The sequence below is a fragment of the Neofelis nebulosa genome, chromosome 10 (genome assembly GCF_028018385.1).
Source record: "Neofelis nebulosa isolate mNeoNeb1 chromosome 10, mNeoNeb1.pri, whole genome shotgun sequence".
In the NCBI taxonomy this organism is placed as follows: domain Eukaryota; kingdom Metazoa; phylum Chordata; class Mammalia; order Carnivora; family Felidae; genus Neofelis; species Neofelis nebulosa.
The window spans coordinates 48,341,780-48,366,164 of NC_080791.1; the positions used below are offsets into that span (position 1 = coordinate 48,341,780).

Here is a 24,385-nt window from a genome sequence, read left to right on the forward strand (position 1 = left end):
TAATCTCAAAGAGATATTGAAGCCATATTCACATTTGGCAAATGGTAGAAACAACCTAAATATACATTGACAGATGAATGTATAAACAAATTGTGGTATATACATTCAATGGAATATTATTCTGCTGTAAAAAAGAAGGAGCTCCTATCATTATGTGACAACATGGATAAAACTTGAGGGCCTTATGCCAAATGAAATATGTTAGTCACAGAAGGATAAATACTGCATGTTTGCATATTATATGAGGTATCTAAAGTAGTGAAATTCATAGATGTAGAAAACAGAGTGGTGGTTGCCAGGGGCTTGGGAGGAGGTAGGAGGAATTGTTCAGTGAGCATAGAATTTTAGTCTTACAAAATGAAAAAGTTCTAGAGAGCTCTACAGTATGCTTAGAGGTAACAATACTATACTATATACTCAAAAATTTGTTAGGAGGATAGATCTCATATTGTGTATTTTTACCACAATTAAAAAAAAGAACTAAAAAGGATACTTGTTATGAATACTAATGCTGTTGATTTTTTAACTTTCTAATTTGATTGGTGGGAGGAAGAGGAGATGTCGTCTTGCCTTTTTGCTCTCTGATACACACTTTTAGTATCTTCTGAAATCACTTTACCTTTTGAACTATAACATTTTTAACGTGTTTAATGCTTATTTATTTATTTTGAGAAAGAGAGAGAGAGCAGGGGATGGGCAGAGAGAGAGGGAGACAGAGAATCCCCAAGCAGGCTCCAAGTTGTCAGCACAGAGCCCAAAGCAGGCCACCCAGATGCCCCTGGACTATATCATTTTAAGAGGAACATGACTTTGGTGGATGGAGTTTAGAATCCTCTCCCTGCTTTACCACTGGCTGGCCTTTGACTTGGAGAACTCCTCCATCTTTTGCACTTTCTCTCTCTAAAGGGAGAACAATTTGAAAAGACCTGAGAGAAAAGCCCAGCTGTCAGGAAGTACAGCTTTTTTTTTTCTTTTTTAACGTTTATTCATTTTTGAGAGACAGAGCATGAGTAGGGAAGGGGCAGAAGGAGACACAGGAGTTGGGGAGAGAGAAGGAGATACAGAATCTGAAGCAGGCTCCAGGCTCTGAACTGTCAGCATGGGGCCCAATGTGGGGCTCGAACTCTGGGAAATCATGACCTGAGCTGAAGTCAGAAGCTTAACAGATTGAGCCACCCAAGCACCCCTGGAAGTACAGCTTTTATGAATGGATATCTTGCTAAAATAAATCAGAAGCTGTTTCAAGGCACCTGAGTGGCTCAGTCAGTTAAACCTCCACCTCTTGATGTGGGCTCAGGTCATGATCTCATGGTTCATGAGTTCAGAGCCCTTGTGGGCTCTGCACTCATGGCGTGGAGCCTGCTTGGATTCCCTCTTTCTCTGCCCCTTCCCCACTCATTTTCTCTCTTTCTCTCCCTCTCAAAAATAAATCTATAAGCTTAAAAAATATTCTTAAACAAAACAAGCTGTTTGAATTTCTTAGCATTAGAAGACCACTAACGAATTTCTTCAAAAAAAAAAAATGTGTTAATATAATTAGGCTACTCAGCCACAGTGAATGTTTCACTTAAATGCTGACCTTAAGAGCACGCTATATTTCTATTTGTTTGTTTTTCGGTCCAAAATGTTTATTCACTTTAAATTGGGAAGTAGAACCCGGACCAAGATGCCTATGTTGATGACCACTAAAAGATAATTCTATCTTCTTTCTTGTTTATTTTAATAAATACTAAACATTTACTTTGTGCTTGGCTCAGAGGATACAGATGCACAAAAGAGATCCCTCTCCCTTCCCTAATGGGCATTACTTACATTTTTTTGGGAAAAAGGGCACAAAACAAATAATAGTATAATTATTGTTTTTAATATAATTGTTGTAAGTGTTGTAGTAAACAAGTACAGGGTGACAGATGAGTGCTTGGTGGGAAGATGATCTGATATGTTCTCGAACAGGTGGGGACAGTGTCCTGGGAATGCCTCTTGAAAAGGTGACATTTAAGTTGACCCCTAGAGAGTAGGGAGGACTCCAGAATTTCTGAATAGAAGAGGCTTATGGATGGCAAGCTGGTAGGATGGAAGGGTCTAGGAGCCTTCTTTTGGGGCTGTGTTGCATAGTAAGCCCACTTTTAGACTGTGCTATTTGTTTACTTGGGTAGCTTTTGGGAGGTTGTCTCTTCATGCACCTTGGAAAGGTAAGCAGGAATGAATTACCACAAAACTGTGGCGAGGGGAAGGGAGCATGTGCAGTGGCCACAAGGTGGGACCAAGGGTAGGTATTCAAGGCCCGTGTTGTTGAATGGTAGAAGAAGGGGTGAGACACAGGTTAGACAGGTGAAAGCAGCAAAGGCCAGGTCACACAGGGCATGATTAAGGACCTTATAAGCCACTTTAAAGATTGTGCTCTCTGTGGGGATAAAGATCCGAGAGAATGGGACTTTATTGACAGCTGTCAAGTAGGGTAGGACTTGATCATTTTCACAATTTAGAAGTCTCTCTTGCCACTGTGTGAGAATGTACAGGAGTAAGGGTGGATGCCAGAGCCCAGTTAGGAAGCTGTTTCACCAGGTGTACAGAAAACTGATGCTAGCTTGGATGGGGGTGGTCATCATGGTGACTGAGAGAAATAGACAAATGTGAAAGATATTTGCACAGACACATGTATGAACAGAGTAGAGCACAACTGAATAGGCCAGAGGGATTTGGAAAGCTTCAGAGAAGTGACACCAGTTTAATCTTGAAGGATGAGAACAAATTCCTATAGTCTGTCAGTTAGATTCAATTGCTAAAATATGTAAATTATAAATGATCATTAGTTTTTTTAGTATTCCTTTCAGATTCTCTAAGAAATGTCACATAACTTGTGTTCTTATTTGTCTAATAGTATTCCTGCATGTGTTAGAATATAATAAGTCTGCATTTCCTAAAAACAGTTTTCTAATTTAGCCTTATTGTCAATTAAGACTGATCCCCTCTTCATCAACACCCATACAAATCCAAGTATATTAGTGAAAAATTGGGACATATTGAAACTTTATTCTACTTACTAAATCCTCAGTCCATGTTAAATCTCTATAGCAATTTGGTGTGTGCCTTTCCACACTGTTAATTCTTGTTTGTCTTGCCTTGTAAGAATTATAATTAAATTGACTTAAGTATTTTGGAAATAATTTTAGAGCCTAAAATACTTAAAGTATTCTGGCTTCTCTTTTGCTTTGAAAGGCGAACATGGTTGGGTCTAGAGATTGTCTAGGCTGAAGGTTATTATTAGATGTAGAAGAATATTAGCTAGCATTTATAACATCTCCAGTCTGCAGCCACAGGAATGGACTGTGCACAGTTTTCAAATCAAGAAAAATTGTATCTAATACCTTATACTATTTTGTGATTATTTAACACATTACTTATAGCTGCTACAGGGCTTATGGTACCCAGTCTTCCTTTAGCAAACCCTCAACTCTTTTTTCATAATTAATATTTTCATTTCCCATATGCATAGAATGCCTGAAGGAAATTTTTTCTGGAAACAAAGTCTGCATAGTGCATTAGTACGGCACAATTTATTTAGTAATTCATCTTTGCCAATTATTTTTTTATTAAACAAATCAAGCCAGATATTCGTTTTAAGCCCCTGCTTCAAAGCTAGTGGTTGTTCTCTGGAGTCAATGTCAGGTCAAAGAGAGGTCAGTAAGATATATCTCATCTAGGCATTGTGTTGTGCACCATCTGCCCATGTTAAATCACAATGATAAGTAGGATGTGTACTTGTGCACCACTAATTCTTGTTTGGCCAGAATATCATGTCATCTCATGGTCATTACAATAGTCCAATTACAGTTGATCAAATTGAATTATCTTTAATCAGTAGGTCTGTCTCATAGTACAGTGGGCTAGTTGGACGTATTTATCTATTTAAGTGGTCTGTCATCAGACTGTGAAAGCCAAATGTCATGTTCAAAAAAGAAATAACTGGGGAGACAGGGGAAGACAAGAGGCTGGATATATTTTACGTGTATTAAAGTGAAAAAATAATTTCAGTATAGTCTTGCAATAAGTTTAATGAAAGTTTTCTATGGTCTTTGAGATCTTTGGAGGAAGTAGCATTAGTTATGCAATTCATGATGTTTATTTCTCTGTACAGAAATGGCATAGTGAGGTTATTAAAACAAAAATTCTAGGGGCTCCTGGGTGGCTCAGTTGGTTAAGTATCCGACTCTTGGTTTAGGCTCAGGTCATGATCCCAAGGTCCTGGGATCGAGCCCCACTTTGGGTTCCATGCTGAGTGTGGAGCCTGTTTAAGATCCTCTTTCCCTCTTTCTCTCCTCCCCCCTCACTGCCTCTCCCCTGCTTGTGCACATGCTCTCTCTGTCTAAAATAAAATTTAAAAAAATCTATTTTCCTTGTAATGAGAAGAAATAGCTTATTCCAAACAACCCATTTATAACAGCGTTAGGTCCCTATAAAGATTTATAATATCTTTGTGTAGTGCCCAGCCAGGAGGTTTTCTGTATTGCTGCAAACTGCATCCGTCATTATAAAATTTTAATGGATTCACGCTGACTCCTACACAGATTGATTCTTATACCTGAGAGGCAAATGGGTGAGAACAGGGCATCTTTTCCCTAAAGATGGCAATGGGCCTTTGAGCACTTATATCTGCCTGAAAAACTAGAGAAGCATCTATGGTTAGATAAGATGGGAGAGAGCCAAACTTATCACTTCTTGACATTCTCATTTGGGGGTGATAGTATTGCCATATCACATCAAGGCCTATTGTATAGCCATGCATCATGGTGACACTAGACAAATACAAGGTTCTCTGGGGCTTTATTTGACCTAGAAGTTCTTTCAGGCTCATTCCAAACAACCCAGCATAAAAAATGAAAGAGAGAGAGAAAGAGAGAGAGGAGTGAGAAGAGATATAGAGGGAGAGAGAAGAGACTGAGAGGGAGAAGACAGAGGAGAGAGAAGGGAAGGGAAGAGATGTGGATGGTGCCCTGCCCTTTTCCCCACAGAGCTTCACATGATGATCTATTTGCCTCCATTTTACTGTTCTTAGATATTGATCTTAACTCCTGGATTCTCTTTCAGGAAGGAAGACCATTAATACCATTGTTATTTCCACCTAACAATTCAAGTCTTCATTTTTTTTTTTTTTTTTTTTTGGCAAATTTCCTTAACACCTCAAAACCAACACTATAGCTAACCTTAAAGGAATAATTTATGTTTTTGGAGCATTGCTGAACTAAATCTTATTTTCAAAACATTTTAGCTCCTGCATGTCTCTTCCTTCTATATAGACATTCACCCAACCATTCATTCATCCATACAAAAAATATGTATTTATTAGAAGTCTGGTACGTGCTGGGCAGGAAGCGTGCTAGGTGCCTGAGGTAAAAACAAAATGATTAGTAGCAAACCAGGGCCTGCCCTTTGAACTTCCACATATGGGTCATCATTACTTAGCAAAGGTGTCTTGAATGCTTACATTGCCAGGCAAGTTACTTATAGCAGCCCCTGATGCTATAAGAGTTTGGAAAAGGACCATTTTGTGGAGATACACAGGAAGAGTAGATCCTACATCTTCCTTTCAGTTTTTATGTATAAAAATTCTTTGTCCAGGGAGTTCCAGTGTTGAAAATTGTATATGTTATAATCCTAGCCCTTGAAATTAGAACCTTGCCAATCCAGTCAGAAATGAGGTCTATACTGCCCCAGCAGTGAGAAGGCAGATCTGTTGGTCTATAGATAAAAATTATATCTTGGGATTGTAGCATTTTTTTTTTTTTGGTGCTGTATAGATGGCAGCTTGTATCCCAGTCAAACCAAAATGGTTCCCTCAGGGATATGTGATAAGGATAGACATTTTGGCAACAAATATGGAAAGTTTCAAACATAATAAAAATTCTAACTGTCATAGTAATTAGCCTTTCTCTTTACTAAGCCATACTATGTATGGCTTCTGCAATCATACTAAAATTTTAAAACAATCATGTCCTCTCTGGAAGGCAATTGCTTTAAATTGGATAGATTTCACTCATTTTCCAGTAAAAGAATTTGAAAATTCTGTCTGTGGAAACCAAAATACTGGATGGCAGAGTTGGATGTGTCTTTCACTTTAAAATGCAGACTCTCTCTGTGGTGAATGTATTTGTTGTGGTAAAGTATTTGAAAGGAAATCCTCAGAATAATTTGGGGGAAGGAAAAACACTGTGTTAAAATAAGCCAACCCATAAGTTTTGAACTTTGAAAATTGCTTTATTTTGAACCAGAAAGAATTAATAATCATTCATAGCATAAAAAATGTATGTTTGGAATATAATACATAATCATGATCTAAAACAAATTAAACCTCCAAATTTTAAAGGACCCTAGTATAATGCTGTGATCTCAGTGATTTTTCTGAATGAATTAATATTGTTTAGAGTTAATATTGATGCCCTTATATAGTTACCTCATGATTTGCTCTGTGTCTTGGCAAATATCTCTCTAGGTAAGTGATTCCTGTAAATGTTGGAAATTTCTTTACAGGTTAACTTTCCCATCATTTTAAATTGTCCATGCTGTGTTATTTCAGTCTATATGCATCCTTTCCAGAACGAAGGGTCCTGCTAGTCTGATAAGAAGCTCTCTTTCCTGAGGTCTGTATTTTGTGTAGGGCTCATCTAGGAGACGGAAAAGCCAGAATGCCAAATTGCAAAGAGTATTCTTTACTGTGGGGCTCCATCCAAAAAGGGTTCGTAACACAGTGTACAGTCTTGTAGCCCAGCTGTGTGGAGCATTGATTGCTTCTGCCTAGAGCAGGGATACTGTCAAGTTGCTCTGTGAGTTGAGTCATCTATTGACAAAGAGCTACCAGCCCGCAGATAATGCTGTGCGGAGCTGCTCTCGCTGCTCCCACGATGCACTGCTTATAGCAGCTGTCAAAGATACTGAGGGATCCACGGGAGGAAAAAAAAAAAAGACTTTTACAACTGCCTGGAAGAAAAGGGGTGTGAGGGAGGAGACATTCCTGTGCAGAGCTGACCAAAGGAAAGAGTAGGCATCAGGGCAGTATGAATGCATACCTCACCAAGCAACACGGCTGCAGCCGGGGGTCCGATGGGATGGATGCCGGCAGGAGTGCACCCACACTGATCAGGGATGCCCACTGCGCTTGTGGCTGGCAGAGGAACCCTCATGGGCTTGGGTACAATTCTCAGACCATGCCCTCCTCAGGACCAGGGGGCCCAGCTTCAAACAGGACCAAGCTGGTCACTTTGTGGGACAGTGTGCGGAAAAGCCCCCACAAGACGAGCGCTAAAGGCAAAGGGACTTGTGGGGAGCGTTGCGCCTGCCCACATGGTTGGTTCAGCCCAGCACAGGTGAGCCTTTTCCTTCTGACTTTCCCTTGACTATCGGAAGAAACTGAGAACAAGTTGTGTAAGGGTAGCATGGTTTGGAAACTTTGCTGAGTCCTCCTTGCTGACTGGGAGCGCCTGTTTGGAAAACGGTAGGCCTGGAAAACCTGTCATTTTCACAGGTGTTTGTGGGCTCACCTCTGGGTGGCCTGTGAAAGTCTGAAGATGCTGTGCTCAGTTTCTTTCAGTGACTCTTTCCCAAGTTCAACTTCTGTAGTCCTCAGATGATTTTACTGTGCTGCATCATTGGCTTTTAGCAGCAATTTAACTTCTAATCATTGTTAACTTTTCTGTACTGCCTAGCCTCATTGTTTTTGTTTTTGTTTTTAAGGGAGAGAAAAAAATGAACTTTAATCAGATACTTTCCACCTCTTTAATGATAAAAAGGCATTAATTTCTTCAGCTATGGAAAGTAGTGATTTAAATTATGCTTTTCTAACTTTACTCTCATAATACTGTATACCTTTTCAGTAATGGAGAAGAAAATTTGTTTATATGAAATAATTCATTTTACACACAAAGAGAATAATTGGGTGCAGACTACAGGATGATTACACTCAGAATACAATAATGAAACATTTTATTTATTCATAGAGTAGCAATAAGGTTATTTATATTAAAAACTATAATTCTCTTTCTTCTGTAATCTAGTTCTGAAGCAGATGTGCAGATTGCCTTAATTTAATTCCTAGCTTATTCTTGCCCCAAACTACTGGCATTTTATCAGAAATGAAATTGGCTCATTTTTTTCCTGTCCCCATCCAGAAGAGGTAAGACAACTTCCTGTAAATGCTGTAAAATTTAAATAAAGTGCACCTGTAATCACTGTCATAAATATAGAACAGTGATAGTTCTTAAATATCCATTGAGAAGGAGAAAAGCTGTTTTCAGGGAAAAAAAAGTCTTTTCTTGATTTTAATGTGATTTTACTATAATTGAGAAGTGGCTATTGATTACAGGTGAAATGGTATGATGGGAAAGGTGTAGAGAACATTCTAATTTTAATATTAGTTTTTTAAAAAGTACTTCTAAGAATATCATATATCACTAGATCTTAATGATTGAGTTGCATATATGTGGCTTTTGATGAATTAATATCATTCATCTCAGACTCTTGCTTTAAATGAAGAATATATTGTCATTTTAGCATTAAACTGGTTCAGCCTGAAATGGAGCCTGACATTTGGAAACTCAATTATTTTTCAAAGTTAACATGAATTTCAAACTGAAAAAAAAGTTTTGACAATTTTGAAGTCTCTATATATTCTTTAACAAATACATATGGTTTAAATGCCTTTAAATTATATCTCTTGTGTTGATTATGTTAAATTCTCAAGGCAAAGAAGACAAACACACATCTAGCTTATGGTTTTTCCACAGAGTAGAATTAGCCAACTGACATTAAAGTAGAAAAAGCAACTTGATTTATTGTCATAATTCTTTTTATCCAAGGTGTAATAAGATTTTCATTTCATAACTGATAATTTCTCAGCCCCAAAACAGTACATTATAATAACCATGCTCTAAAAATCTTGATACATTTTTCATCCATCAAAGGAAACTTTTCCCTTTCTTGCTTTTTAACAAAGTCAGCCTCCTACTTGCCTTAAATTTATAGCCATTTAATGCTTTAAAGGATTGAAATAGACTCTCTGCACTGATAATTAAGGATCTAGTGACATATGAGAAGGCAATGAATTAAGACAGCTACCATCTCCCATTCTTTTTCATACTTATTTCTATACATTTTCTCTTATTCACATATATTTTATTGTTGGCTAGGAAGAACAGTCCTCCAAATATTGGAATTAAAATACCATATCATTTAGGGCCTTTAGTGTTGTGACACTCTTCTATCACCTGACCCTTCCTCCTTTTTACCACCTCAGTCCTATGAAAGTGCTATGCATAGATTTTAATATATGTTTTAAAATATAATACCTAAATACTTATACATATTAACATATTTTCATGTATTTATAGGTCTATATGTATCTATATACACATATACATGTAGGCATGTATATACATATATACATATAAAAATTAAAGTTCTATATTATTATTTTCTTACCCAGAAAGTACTAACTTGTTCTTCCAAAGGATGTTTTATTCTCTTCATATGAAGTACATTTCCTTTACTTCCTATAGGTGTTCTAAAATGATGATTTATGTGTATGTGTGTATATGTATACGTGTGTACATGTATATGTGTACATGTGTATATGTGTGTACTCATTTACATATGCATCTATAGAATATGTCTAATATTTAAAATATACAGATATGTGTAAGTACTATACACCCTTATATACTCTAACAAAAGTAAGAGCATATGTGTGTGTATGTGTATGCATATGTGTCCATTAAAAGCCTAGTCTGCTTTGAGAATTTTATGATATGATACTGTTCTTACCCCTTAAATTAACTAAAGATATCCTGTGAAATACTGTGAAACAAAGGATGGAGGTTAATTATACTAAACATTACAATTCTTGATAAAGTAGAAAGGAGAAGAATGCGTGCTTTAGAATAACCTGGGGACCCACATATGGTACAGAACGTGTCTGAGGGCTGTTAAGTGTCTTGGAACTGAGATCCTGCTCTCAGAGATATTTGCTGTATTACGTGGAAATCAGCAGTGTGATTTCCGGCTGCTATAATAGAGGGCCATGGTAATGACTTGAGTTCCTCCCAAGGCTCTTTGCCAAACTCCTGTTATTTGGGGTGTTGTGTGCTAACAGGACACTGTCATTAAGTTGTTCCTCAGCAAGACTAAAAAACAGTTTCTGTCCTTTCTCAAATAAGTTTTCATTCCATTTAAATCTGTAGAATTAATATAACCCTAATAATAGGTAAGAAAATGGAAAATTATAGTGTCCAGAAGTGAGTTCTAGAATGCACATCTAGGATAATAATGTTGGTCTTGGGTGAGGAGTGGGGAGAAACTGTCCATCATTGCGTATGTGACATTTCTCCCCAATTCAGATTGATCTGGGAAGGCAGCACAGAACAATGGAGACTCAAAGGCCAGAGTTCTATGCATTTGTACTTCATTCATTCAGTCTTCATTTGTTTATTCAACTATCATTTCCTGAGTGCTTAGCATGTGCTGCTCTATCAGGGCTGTGGATATAATAGTAAACAGTAAAATAGTAAATAGTAAAAAAAAAAAAAAAGTAAATATAAATAGTAAAAAGGAAATCCTACCCCTACCATTGTGATGCTAATGGCCTACAGCCATATATAATCTGTAGTAAATATATCATTATATATACAGAATTATATAATCATAATTCACAAATTGGAAGTGAAACAAGTTCCATGGAGTTCTGCAAATTCCATAGTGGACATATATTCAGGAACCAGAGGAACCACAGAGGAGGAAGAGAGCAAGATAACTTTTAAGTATTCATTTATTTACTTATTTTATTTTATTTTTATGAAAAGATACAGTATCTCTTTAAGCCTAGATTTTCTATTTTATAAAATGAGCATAAAAATAGAGCCTAAATCAGGATTTGTAGTGAGGAATGATTAACATAATAAATGTAAGGCACTTAGAACAGTGCTTACAAGTCGTATGGGTTCAATAAATATTTGTAGAATGAATGAATAAGCGTGGAATAAAAGTTGGCTATTATTAACTTACTCCTTACTTCATTTTTTCTGATTGTCTGGGAAGAGAAAGTAAGTGAATTAGTAAAGACTTCAAGAGGTAGTGATGCTTGGGCTGAATCGAACTGAACCTTGAAGTAACGTACATGTGTTTATCAAGTGAGCAAAGAGAGAGAAGCTTTTGGAGTAAAAATAACAAAAACAGAAACACCTGTAACACTCTGGTTGCTGTGTAGAACTACTCATAGATGCTCATAGTTCTGTTTGCCCAGAATGTTGGGCACTAGAGAATAGGTTCTTCAAGAGCTGAGGCTAGAGACATGAACAGAGTTTGGACACACAGAGAGTCTGGTGGGCTTTGATGAGGACTTCACTGAACTGGCAGCATGGAGTCAGTCACTGCAGGATCCCAGTGTAACTGGTACTGCTACTCTCCATGTGTTAGACTGCATGGTCATTGAAACTTTCTGGGCCTCAGGTTCTCTGTTTCTAAGAAAACTGATTTTCCCCAAATGAACTCCTATATCTCTTCCAATACTACTCTCTGTCAACTGACACCCATTAATTAATGAGAAGCACTTTGGAAAAGATTTATGCTTTAAAGCCAGACAATCCTAAGTTTAAATTTCCCAGCTCTGTGTGACCTCACTTCCTTAACCTCTTTAAGATTCATTTGTCTCCTTCTGTAAAACTTAGGATAATAAAATTATATTATGGGAAATGTACTAAGAATTGAAAATACTGTACTCTATATAAAGGAGCCCAGCATGGTGCTTAGAACGTAGGAATTGTTCAATAAGTGGTATTTATTATTACTAATCATATCTATATTATGCTTTTTTAACCTGAAGAACTTACAGTCCATCAAATTTATTATCAGTATTGTAGTCCTTTATTAGAATTTCTCCTTTGTTCAGTAAATTTTTTGATGTCTTATAATGATGAAGGTTAGGTTAGGCAACTGTCCAGAAACATTTGGCACAGTACCACATGATGATGGGATGACATTTTACCCTTCAGTGTTCTCAGAGATTCACAAAATGCACACTACCAAAAAATATTTATATATGTCATATATATATGGCATATATATGTGTGTATGTATGTGTATAGATATATACAGGTATATAATATATATATAGTATATTATATGTGTATAATTGTATATATATGTTGTGTGTATATATATATATATATATATATATAGTGTGTGTGTGTGCGTGTATATGTGTATATTAGATTTTCTCAGAAACATTCTGTGAGGACAACTGTATTTGAAGCACTTAGTCAAACTCTGTAAATCTTCCCTAAGTGTCCTTCTGCAACTCCTCCAGAAATAGCAATTTGCAGCAACTTGAGTGCAGAGAACCTTTTATCCAAGAAGTAGAGTTGCCCTAGGCTGAAATCTCAGGCTCAGCTTATGCCCAGCTAGAAAGATCTGACAGCTTGTTTTAACTCTGTAGCTGTTTCTACTGATTCCTCCCAGAAAGAGAACCCCTTACCAAGGAAGAATAAGACTTTTTAGTCTCTGGAAAATACCATTTGCCCTCAGGCAAAAGAAACAGAAGAGAATAAGGATAATACAGGAGAAATTAAAGTTCTAGGCATTTTTTAAACAGACCTGAATCTACATGGTCAACACTTACGTCCCTACTTCTTCTGGATGCTGATGTGAGCAGAGCATTTTCTCTAGGGCGGGACAAGTAGAGACAAAGTACTGAGGTTGGGAAAGGAAAGAGCAAAGATGATAATATTTGTTGAATACTCACAATACCCATAATGTATGAAGCACTATGCTAAGGCTTTATGTTACTTATTTTTTAAATTCTCCCAACAAAATTAAGAGTGGTATTAAAATCCCCACTTTATAGATATGGGAATTAAAACTAAGAGTAACTTTCTTATGATGGCACATCTGAAAAGTTAGAATTTGTTTCAAATGTAGGTCTATATGACTACCTTCCCCATTCCACCAAATCTTATAGAAAGGCCTCTTTGAGGAATAGTGGGAGGTAGAACACCCCAAGAGACCTTTTGAACTCTCTAATTTAACAGGAAATTTCCTTAAAGAATTGTAGTGTTGGGAGAACTGGCACTCCCTAGTAGAACCCTAGATTTCCCCATTCTGTTTCATTTTATGGTCATGGGAACCCTGAGCTGGTTGGACCTCTAAAGATGTCTCCTCTGTCTGATCAAGGTTAAGAATTGTGCTGATCTGAAGGAGCTGTTGTTGATTCTCACAGCACTGATACTTGCTCTTAGAAATACCTTGTGATCTGTGGTTATTTGCAAATTAGATTCAGTCTTACAACCTCTATAGTGAGGAATTGAGAACCATGTATTTTAAACTTAATACACATACATAATGAAGTACATGTAGACATTATCTTACACCCAAAAGCATTATTGTACATTGCTGAATGTTGTAAATCTCACACATTATCTACTTGTGTATTTATCATGCCAAGAATCAAATATCTTTCCTTAATACTACCATCTCCATCATCCATCCTCTTCCTTTTCCTGACATTGTTTGATCTGTTACAAATGTAGCCCCACCCGATTTTATTCTCCTAAACTCTCTAGACTACTTTGTTACATTCTTTTAATCTCCCAAAGGCATATGTGTGTGTGTGTGTGTGTGTGTGTATACACACACACATATATTCATATATAGTATATATATGTATATATGTGTATATATATGTCTATGTGTGTATATATATGTATGTATATATGTATATGTGTGTGTGTGTGTGTGTATATATATATATATGTATATGTGTGTGTATATATATATATATATATATATATATATATATATATATATATATGTATGTATGTATATGTAGCCTAAAAAAGTTAAAAGATTTCCTCAGGCTCATTCAGATTGTGGTAGACTTGGTCCATGTCTTTGAACTCAGAATTGAGTTACCTTTGTATTGTGTCAAGCTGCCCTCCTTCTCTAAGCCCTGTCCTCCTCTTTATGAAGTTAATTATTGGAAGAACATTATTAAGCATGCAACTTGTTTGGTAATGCAGTGTTGGACATTATACAAAATTTATATTATATCTTATTTCTACTACTTCATAATTCAGAACAGTAGTCCCCAAGGATATAGAAAGAAGAGCCACTAGAAATAAGTTTAGAATTGTATGGAGATACTTATGTATTGATAATGATTGGGAGGTAATACTGGCATCTTGGAGAAGGGAGTCAGGGATGCTAGATGCACTGTAATGTGCAAAGAAGTTCTGTACAACAAAGAATCACCCCATGTACTCCACAATTTTTAACATTCCACTGTACATTCATGAACATTTTGTTAAGTTTATGATTTTCTAAGTCTAAAGTCAAATTCAGTTTTACAAACAGATATGAAGTATTTTCTGCAGAAATTTAATAAGCATTAAATTTCTAGGAATGTAACTCCTCTGTAAATCAAGGAATCATTGCATTTTTTATTTTGTTAGGAATTTGGCATAAGTTGGCACCCATTTTGGAAAACCCCATCCTAATTCTGCTGCTCCTATATTTGGTGCCACAGATATACCTCTCCTGTATTAGTCTACATTTGTAAATATCACCTGCAAATATGTAATCAAAGAGACTTGAGACTTCTTTTAATAGACTTAGAAACACACAAAATAGATCTGACAGATTTAATTTATAGGGTATTTTAAAAACATTTAATTTGATTGACATACCATATATTAATTTTTAAAATATTTTAGCATCCAATAATAAATCTATTTTTTGAAAAGTAACTGAAATTGTTTATTTTTTAGTTTTCTCTTGTTTTCAATACTACTCTGAAATTATCCCAAAGGTCATCTACACTCAACTTCCCTGTAAGTCTTAGGTTGCTGAGTTGTTGTGTTGCTGTTTTTATTGTTGTTGTTGTTATTTGTTTTTTTCAACCCATTCCCCATTTCTTAAAGGTTAGAGTTCCACAGTCTTTTGAAGCACTAGAAATCAAATGCATACCTTGTCATTGGAGAGAATTCCAAACAGAGATAAAGAGATAGGGATAGAGAAATGATAGATAAACTTCCTCAGTGGCCTGTGGTATATAAAACAGGGAATTATTTTGACACCAAAGTTATAAATAAGGGCCAATTTATTTTCAAAAATATCACTTTTATTAGCTTTCTCTGTTTGAACTGTTGACACTTATGTTAGATTTTCTATATTTCAATTGAGGTTATTTCCTTTAATCTCTTATTATATACAAATAATCTGTTATTACTTCTACCAACACTAATGTTTAAATCTGGAATCCATCATATATGAGTTTTTTCTCTTCCTGTACTTCTTGTAAGAACTGGTATCTGGTCTCTTTATTCCATTTAAATATATATTTATTATAAGTGTATGTAAGCATTTAACTACTTCATTACACTGTTCAGTATATTTGGCCTCACAGATTTACATATTGAAAACATTTTTTAAATATAAACTACTCTTGTATTTTTCTTTTTACTTAGTATAGAAAAATATGTGTAGACAGTTGCATTATCTATGAATTTCAGATGGAGAAAGAGTATTACAAAACAAATATTATAAAATGGAAATGTTGGGTCCAATAGAATTGAGAATCTGGCCCTGTATAGAAAAAGTTTGCAAAATTCTGCACTACACTATTAATTTTCCATTTAATTGTGATAGAATATCCCGTTCTGCCTAACAGTCTATCCATCTTTTAAAGACCTGGTTCAAGAACATCCTTCTCATTAATCCTATCTAGCTAGCCCATCTTAGCTCACAAAACCTCTACTTAACATGGCATCCTGCACAATTATCCCATTACCTTGCACTGTGGTTAGTGTCCTTCTCAGTCTCCTGATGAGTCCTCATATGCCCATTTTGAGTCCAACTCCCAGTGCTAGTTGTCCATTTACTTTTGTGACAATTCTTGTGGTATCATTATTAAGTTATACATTTGGGCCCAGACTTCTCAACGGTATCCCTGGCTGTGGAGAGGAAAGACTATGTCATCTATACTTTTATGTCTAGTTGGTTACTGTGCATGATTTACCTATCACATTGTATCACAGTTATGAGTGCCAATCTATATGCTTCACTGAACTGAATTCCATTAGAGTACAACCTATTTACCTTTGTTTCCCTAGTACCCAGAAAGTAGCAATAGTTCAATAAAGTCTTCTTGGTTTCTGAATGATTATCAGCACAGAATATAAAAGTACTTAATCAGTACTTAGTACAGTACATAAAAGTGTATATAAAGTACTTAGTTAGTTTTGAGTTTAAGTATTATTGTTACGAATTATGCAAATGCCTTAAGATTAAGAGTGACCGCTTTTACCCTTATAGGAGCTCTATTTAATAACAGATTATAATAAAAAGTTAACATGCATTTATTGTTTGTTTCTTTTGTTTTTAGTTTCACTCAGATTCTTACTCTATTGTGATGCTGTAAAAATATTGGTATCACTGTTCAGAAATTAGGTTCTGGATTCAAGTGGGTCATGGTGTTCAATGATGAAAGGAACAGTGCTGTACTTTGAGAGGACAGCCAGAAAAAAAATCGATTCTTCACAGTTTCTTTGTCCAATTTAGGAGTCACCTGTTCTCTAGAAGGTTGAAATAATGTCATGAAATATTATTTTATAATTAGTTTCCATACAATCTACTGTGGGCTGCATGACCTTTACTCTCCATCATTTTCATCATTAAATATAAGTGCTCAGAGTCCAGGAGTTGACACCAGAACATTAAACATCCATAATTGAAGACCTTTGTACTTTATTCTGATAGGCTGTGCTATTTAGTTAGTAGTCAACATTGACTGATATGGTTTTTCAGTACCACTGTTTTCTTTAAGAAATGAATTAGCTTTAGAACTATGTAAATAATTCAGATATTTTCATTACATTTCAGAATGATTAATAAATATATCTGCTCCTGGGGTGTCTGGGTGGCTCAGTCGGTTAAGCGTCCGACTTCGGCTCAGGTCATGATCTCACAGTTTGTGAGTTCCAAGCCCCACGTCAGGCTCTGTGCTGACAGCTCAGAGCCTGGAGCCTGCTTTGGATTGTGTGTCTTCCTCTGTCTCTGCCTCTCCCCCACTTGTGTGCATGTTCTCTCTCTCCCTCTCTCTCTCTCTCTCTCTCAAAAATAAATGAAATGTAAAAAAAAATTTTTTTTAAATATATCTGCTCCTGACAATCTGGAAAGACAATTATACAAAATCTTTGATTCTAGTTTTATACTGTTTATTCATTTTTCTGATCTACTTTACTTGTTCTTTGTTACACATATTACTGCTCTTATCTGCAACATTTTATGGCTTATTTTTCAGGTATTTTTTAGAACAGTTTTAGATTCACAGAAAGATTAGGAGAAAGACTCACAATATTTTTTATTCTATTTTCAATTTAAAAATTTTTAATAAAAGTAAAAACTAAGTAGATAATTATAAGTCTTCTTAGTTTAAAGGTAAGCATATATACTACTTTTAAAAATAGTTTTGTTATTGGGTTTTGATGTAAAAGTAACACATTTTTGCTAAATGTTATAAGCTAAAGATAAGTTTAAAATAATTTAAAACACCTATAAAAGTACAAAAACCACAGTTAATGTTTTTATACCCTTTCAATGTTTTTAATTGTCTCTGTATATATATCTTCAGAAATAATTTTGTATTATCACATGCTCATAGATGTACCTAAATATATTGTTTGTATGTGTCTGTCTGTGGGAATTTAATAATATAAAACCATATTGCTTTTTAAACTTAGCATCATGTTGTGAACATATTCCTAAGTCAATAAACTATTTTTCTTATTGACATAATTTTATAATGACTACATAATATTCATCTTTCCATAAAAATTCAAGTTGATAGAGTTGAGGCTATCTTTTTTTTATAATTAATAGAAACAATACCAAAGTTAAGCATTGGCATACAAGGACTTTTGACCACATTTCTCATAGGGATATATTTTCAGGAAAGGAATCACTAAATCAATTATGCAAATTTTTAAGGCTCATAGTATTTATCTAGTAATTCAGTCAATTTTTATTCAACAGTTAATGATTGAACAGTTCCCATATGCCAAAACACTGTGTTGAATAATGGAGATATAAAGGAGAACAAAAGAGATTGATTCCTGCCTGTTACAGCTTAGAGCTAATTGCCAAATTGCTTGTAAGAAGACTTTACCAATTTACAGTCTTTCGATTTCAGGAATGTATAAACATGTCTTTCCTCCTGTGCTCACGAATTCAGTAAGCTAAAAAATTGTATGCCATTACTATTTTAATTTGCTTTTTTTCTTAATGAAGATGAGTTATTTTTCCTGTGATTGTAGCCAGTTGTGATACTATTATGGCATCATCTATAATCCCTAGCACAATAATAATATCCAGGTGACAATGTAATACATGCTTAATTTGTTGACTGTGTGAATGGTAGGATGGAAGGAAGGAAGGAAGGAAGGAAGGAAGGAAGGAAGGAAGGAAGGAAGGAAGGAAGGAAGGAAGAATGGGTATACAAATAGGTGAGTAGTTTCTGCTTGAAAGTCCTGATGAGAGAAATTTCTCCCTATCCTAAATATAGAAGAGTAGTTCTATAACAATCTTTTGAGTGATCTATGCCCCTGCCTCTCCTGTCACTGTAGCTCCTTAAGTCTGTTCTCTGGAAGGAAGGAGCCGAATGCTCTTCTTTTCACACTGACGTAGGTGAGCAAGATTGAATTGAGTGACAGATGAAGAGGTAATTAGTACAACAGGCAGACATAGACAGGCTATCTGACTGTGTTGATAGAGAGTTTGCTGAGGAGTGCAGTGTGAGCACTACATTGACAGTCAGGAAACCTGAAGAGAAAAAGTGATCTAACTGATGAGATGGGGAAGGGAAATATTCTGGAAATATCCTGCCTGTTTTATAGTATGCTTATATATGGATAAGAATTTCATGAAATTTGTAGACAGACATAATCAAAGATGATCTGGGGTCCACATGTCTTAAAATGCAGGCAGGCTTTCCCTAAAAGTCAAAACCATATCTTAAGATGATTGTATGAGTGTTGTCCCTTAAAAACACACTTATTATAGTGCTGATGCCAATTTTTAGAATTAAGTTTATGTATAGAATAATTCTATGGACTCCTCTTATCAAAGCTTGGCACTGTCTGGCTGTCCTAATCAAAATGTGAAGCCCATCCATCAATGATGTGAGGGTGACTGTTTTTTAGCATAGGAAAGAACATCATTTTCGAAGGACTGAATAGAAAGGTGACTGTTAAATGGGTTTAGGACTGTACGTAGGTTTAGGACAGAAAATCTTTTAAGTTTATTAAAGAGCTTAGAGCAATTGGTAGTTCTTTGAAGACTTATAATTATTCACTTTTCTAATAATTGAGTCAAGAAAATGTAGATAACAATTGATATTATGATCCCCATCCTTTTTTGGGGCAGTTCACTCGGAGCATTCAGCCTGTTTTTTTTGTTTTTTGTTGTTTTTTTTTGTTTTTTGTTTTTTGTTGTTTTTTTCCTCCTACTCTATGCTGCTCCTGAACCTGTTTTATAATCCACTCAGTTTACCATGCCAAAAAATCAGGAAGTCATCACCTCCTCTACTCCCATCACTTCTCTACTCCCAGGGTCTTCACTAATTAATTGATGAATAGTTAATAAAGAATTATATCTCAGAGTGTCTCAAACATTTTCCCTTTTTTCATTCCCACTCTCAATTTCTGACTATAGATGTGCATTATCATTAACATAAGTTATTTGCAGTAGCCACTGGTCTCCCAGACTCCTTCATCCATTCCAAATGTTTTAGTTGCCAAATTTATCTTAACATTCAATTCTGTTTATATCACTCACCAATTTAAATAATTTAGCAAATCCAAATCATTTATAGTAGTGTTTCACTTTAAGAGTACTCTGACCTCTGGAGAAGACAGATATGTCTGGAAATACTAATGGGTGGTCTGTGTAGGATCAAAGATGTTAAATAGTTGTTAATTTATTATTATGGGATTTTTTTTCAAAGTCCTTGGGATTTTACATCTTTCCAAGGCAGATCAATTATGTGCAACATGGACTAAATGTGTGTGATGAAATATTTACCAGTATTTCATGAAACACAAGATTCCAAACACTAGTTTAAAAAATAAAACTTGACCTCCATAGCAGAACTTTAAGACTATCTTCATTTTAGCCTCAACCTATTCTCCAACCCCATCTCCAGCCACTTCTCTTATGTCTAGCAACAGCCAACCATTTGTTCCCTGATTCTCTGAAGCCACCATGTGTTCAGTCTCCTGCCAAATCTTTTTTCACACACCCCCTTTTTATTAAGATTCTCCCTGTTCCTCTGTTTGATAACATATCCATCAATCAAGTATCATCCCAAATATTACCTTCTTTAAACCTTCCTTTTCTGTGTTCTCACAGAATGTTGTACATCACTTATTTCACTTAGTATTGTGATTGCTTACATGTCTGCTTCATCTACCATATTAGAAGATTTGAGAGAACACAAAATGTGCCTTATTTATTTCTGTATTTTTAGTGTGGGGATAGGGCCTGACTCATTCATAAATGAGTGAAAGAATAGTATCTTTAAAAATTGGTAGGGAGGGAATAATGTTGTACTATGTGAAGCATGTTAATACTGTGATTAGGTTTCTGGTTCCTGGATCCCTTTTGTCTCTTTGAAAGCCCAGATAAGTATCCAGTATCTGATAAGTATCCAGAAGGAACTGGGACCAAGAAACTAACTCAGACTGGCTTAAATGTACATGATATCAAATTATGTAAATGTAAATTTCAGTGAAAATTAAAATTATTAGAAGAAATGATATATCCATGTACATATAATTCAGTTGTCTAGTCATTCCTAAGTATTTATTAATTATCTATTTATGCCAAGTCCTGTCCTAGAAATTTGAAAATATAGCAATAAATACAACAGGCAAGATTTAGTTGAGAATTACAGACAATTAACAAGTAAACAAATAAATAAGATTACTTCAAATAGTGACTTATGACTGTAAAATAAACAAGCGCACTGTGATATGGAGAATAATTTGGTGGAGGCAGTGGGGTGTGGGTGCTTCTTTGGACACACACTAAAGTAAGAGAAGGCCTTAAGGGGGAGGAGACCATTGAGTTGATATTTGAAGGATGAGAGGTGAAAAGGGGACAGCCTTATAACAGTCTTCAGGTGATGTTATAAATAATAAAATAGCATGTTCAAGGAACCTAGGGTAAGGACAAATTTTATCTTTTGCAACAGAAAAAGGCTAGTATGGAAAAGAGAGAGTATGTGGAAGAAGGTCAGGAATGGAGATTGCAGGTCGTGGAGACTTTGAAGACTGTGGTAGGGAGTCTGAATTGTATTCAAAGTTCAACAGGAAGCCATTGGATGTGAAATGGTCTTGATGTACATAGTAAGAATGAGCTGTGGGGAGGCAATGATGGAAGGAGGGAATGTAGTTGGAATGCCCTTCCAAAGGAGGGATAATGTTGACTGGATTCAGGTAGCAGCAATGGTGATGGAGATCCATTGTATGGATTGAGCTGTATTCTGGATGTAGAACAATAAGATCGATTAAATAGTGTGAGTTTCTTTGAGACCAAAAAAACAAAGTGAAGCAGATAAGAAAAATGAAAGAAGTGAAGGGTAATTTCCAGCTATTGGACCTCTCTCCGTGGAGTCAAAACATCTTCAGAATCTGTTAATTATTTGAACCCAAATGTTCCCACTCCTTCCCACCTAGTGTGTTCCTGACTGGTTGGCAATGATTGCCTTTCTGATTTCCCTTTTTCTTTGCTTTCCTTCTGTATTCTAACATCTTTCCAAACTTCAGATTGATACAGTTTTTTCTTTAGGGAGGATATTTTCAACAGTCCTGCTGGCCTAAGTGTTCTTTCATTTCTTTATGGTTAACTTGCATGGCTGAGTTTTCAATCACCTGAGAGCAATTATAATTTACTACATTTGTAAGGTGGAAATTGGGAAGGTGTCTTAATAAAGCCCTCAAATACCAAGCGCAAGGCAATAGATCATGGCCCACCAAATATGCGATGTTAACCTTCCCTTCTTCTGCAGCTCCAGCATTGAGTCCTCCCTCTGATACCTTCATGAGAAAGATATTTTTAATAACTTGTTTAAATACATTCGATGATGGATAATCTCTATCTAGGAAAGTCACTACTTAGAGTTTGGGTGGATGCTAATAAGGAAATAAAGTAATCATTTAACTTTACTGAAAATTATTAGTAGTAGTAGTATTAGTATATTATTTAGAGCATATGGTTCAAGCATATGGTCTCCCATCTCTCTTTCTCCATTCATTTCTTTTTGGTTGAACTATGAAATCTTGAGTACATCCCTTGAACACCATTTATTAAGTTCATTAGAAATCCTCCAAGAGGATTTTTGGAACATAAACAAACATTTTTCTAAGACATTTCTAAACATTCCTTCTTTAAACTTCAATGTGACTTTAAAACAGTAATGAGTAAGTTGTATTTTTTAGGAATAAACCTGTGACTGGAAACAGATATTCCCTTTGTACATTCCAGACCCAATTGACTAAATTGATGTCAAAATTGATAAATCATATTTTGTAGAATCTGAAAGTGTCCTCTTATCATGTGATGCCTGTGGCTAACATGGCAGCAGTTTGGTATAATGTCCATTATCCCATCACTAAAATTACTGTATTGTCGACCCCATTATAGCTTTGGCCTTGACAGAGTGCATGAATTGTCTCCTAAACAGTTCCTTGTTTCAAATCAGTCTGTAACTGTAGATTGCAAGGGTCATGCTTTAATTCATGCCTCAGCAGAATTAAGGCTGTTAAGTGATCTGTCTCTCCCAGCTTGGACTCATATTGAATTTCACAACTCAGAGGAAGGTGAGTGAGTGTATTCCACTGGAAATATACAGAACTGGAAATCAGAAAATTTAGCTGGGCTAACTCTGGACTCTGAACCACCCAAACCAAGTGTCAGAATTTTAGTGCATGTCAACTGGAGGAAACTAGACTAGATGCAAAATATTATTAATATGTTTCATTGTGTGGACCCTGATTGATTCATGATGGCTGAATGGACAGTGATGCTAAGAAAGACGGTGAAGCTACATTTGGACCTCTCAGAAAAGAGAACTGAAAATTAGCACAGTTAGCCATGAATAATAAGGAAAGACATGGCAGCCTAGATCTCTAGTTTCTTTATAGCCCTTGCATTCAATGATGCTATGTACTTTATGTGAATGGCATAATTATAAATTACAATAATTGCTGTCATATGTGAAGCATTTCTTATATATTAATTTATTATAACCTTCAAAATAGTGTGGGGATATAGGTCATCTACTCCCCATTTTATAGATGAGCAAATGGACTTTTAGAAACAAAGTAACTTGCCCTAATTTATACCACTAAGGATCAGATTTATGTTTGGAGCTCAGGTCTGATCTCAGAGGGTCACTCTTTTCTTTGTGCTGGACTAATTCATACAGTACCCCGCATTTGTTGATGTTGACTTGATTTATAAGAAGCTGATAAGCATTAAGTGATCAAAAAACTAAACTTATTTAGGTCACAATACAGCTCAAAAAATGATGATTAGGAATGAGGCCAAATTTAGTAAGTTTAGGAACGAAGTAGGAAAAATACAGTTTTTTAAAAAAATAATGTACTTACAGCTCTTTTGGAAATTCTATTTAAATATTTATTTATTTTCTTGGAACTTCATTTTGGAATAGAGATAAATTCTTCAAAAACTGTAATGAGAAAAGCTTTCTAAATTCCTTTGAAATTTGAAAGATGATTGATAATTTAAGGACATCTCCTCCTCCAAGCTCAGGGTCCAGTGTGGCTGCTGCCATTGTTCTATCCAAGGGACAGATCTGTCACTTAACCAACACAATAGATAACATCCAATAAGTCCTTAACAAAGTTTTGCTAAATAAATATGGTATTGCATCCCTAAGTTTTATCTCTCATTTCTGCAGTAGAAAACAAGGGATATTCTTCAAAAAGCTAGCTCAATTTAACCTCTTCAATGTATGCATAACAGCTTGAAGATATAAATTCATAATATTTAGTTACTTCAAAACAGAGTGCTTGTTTAACAAGAGGAACAAGGACCAGAGTGTGATTAGTCAGACAGCTGTGATTTGCAGTTCTCCTCTCTATCCACTAGAAATTCCCTCCTGTTTGTTTACATGTCACATCATGAGATGAATCATGTTACACATTATATTTCCAATACCCTCTATGCTCTAGTCTGTTACATTAGTGCTGTTCCATGCCTATTCTTTTTATGGTGGTGCAGGAGACTTGTATGCTCTCTCTTCCCCCCCCCCCCACACACAAAACAT

The 24,385-nt window shown here is 35.6% G+C and overlaps 1 protein-coding gene across 26 annotated transcripts in view; it reads left to right on the top strand.

Annotated features, from left to right (window-relative positions):
* Nucleotides 1-24,385, top strand: part of DLG2 (discs large MAGUK scaffold protein 2) — a 2,097,061-nt gene that overhangs the window by 1,307,683 nt on the left and 764,993 nt on the right. Inside the window, exon 1 of one of the 26 annotated variants that reach the window (XM_058690306.1) lies at nt 6,958-7,361. The exons of 21 other annotated variants lie outside the window; for them this stretch is intronic. In XM_058690306.1, coding sequence (XP_058546289.1) covers nt 7,053-7,361 — 309 coding nt within the window. In that variant the 5' untranslated portion in view covers nt 6,958-7,052. Of the gene's footprint in view, nt 1-6,957; nt 7,362-24,385 lie in introns of those variants that run through there. 4 more of the 26 variants (XM_058690320.1, XM_058690314.1, XM_058690321.1 and 1 more) reach the window with 4 other exon arrangements.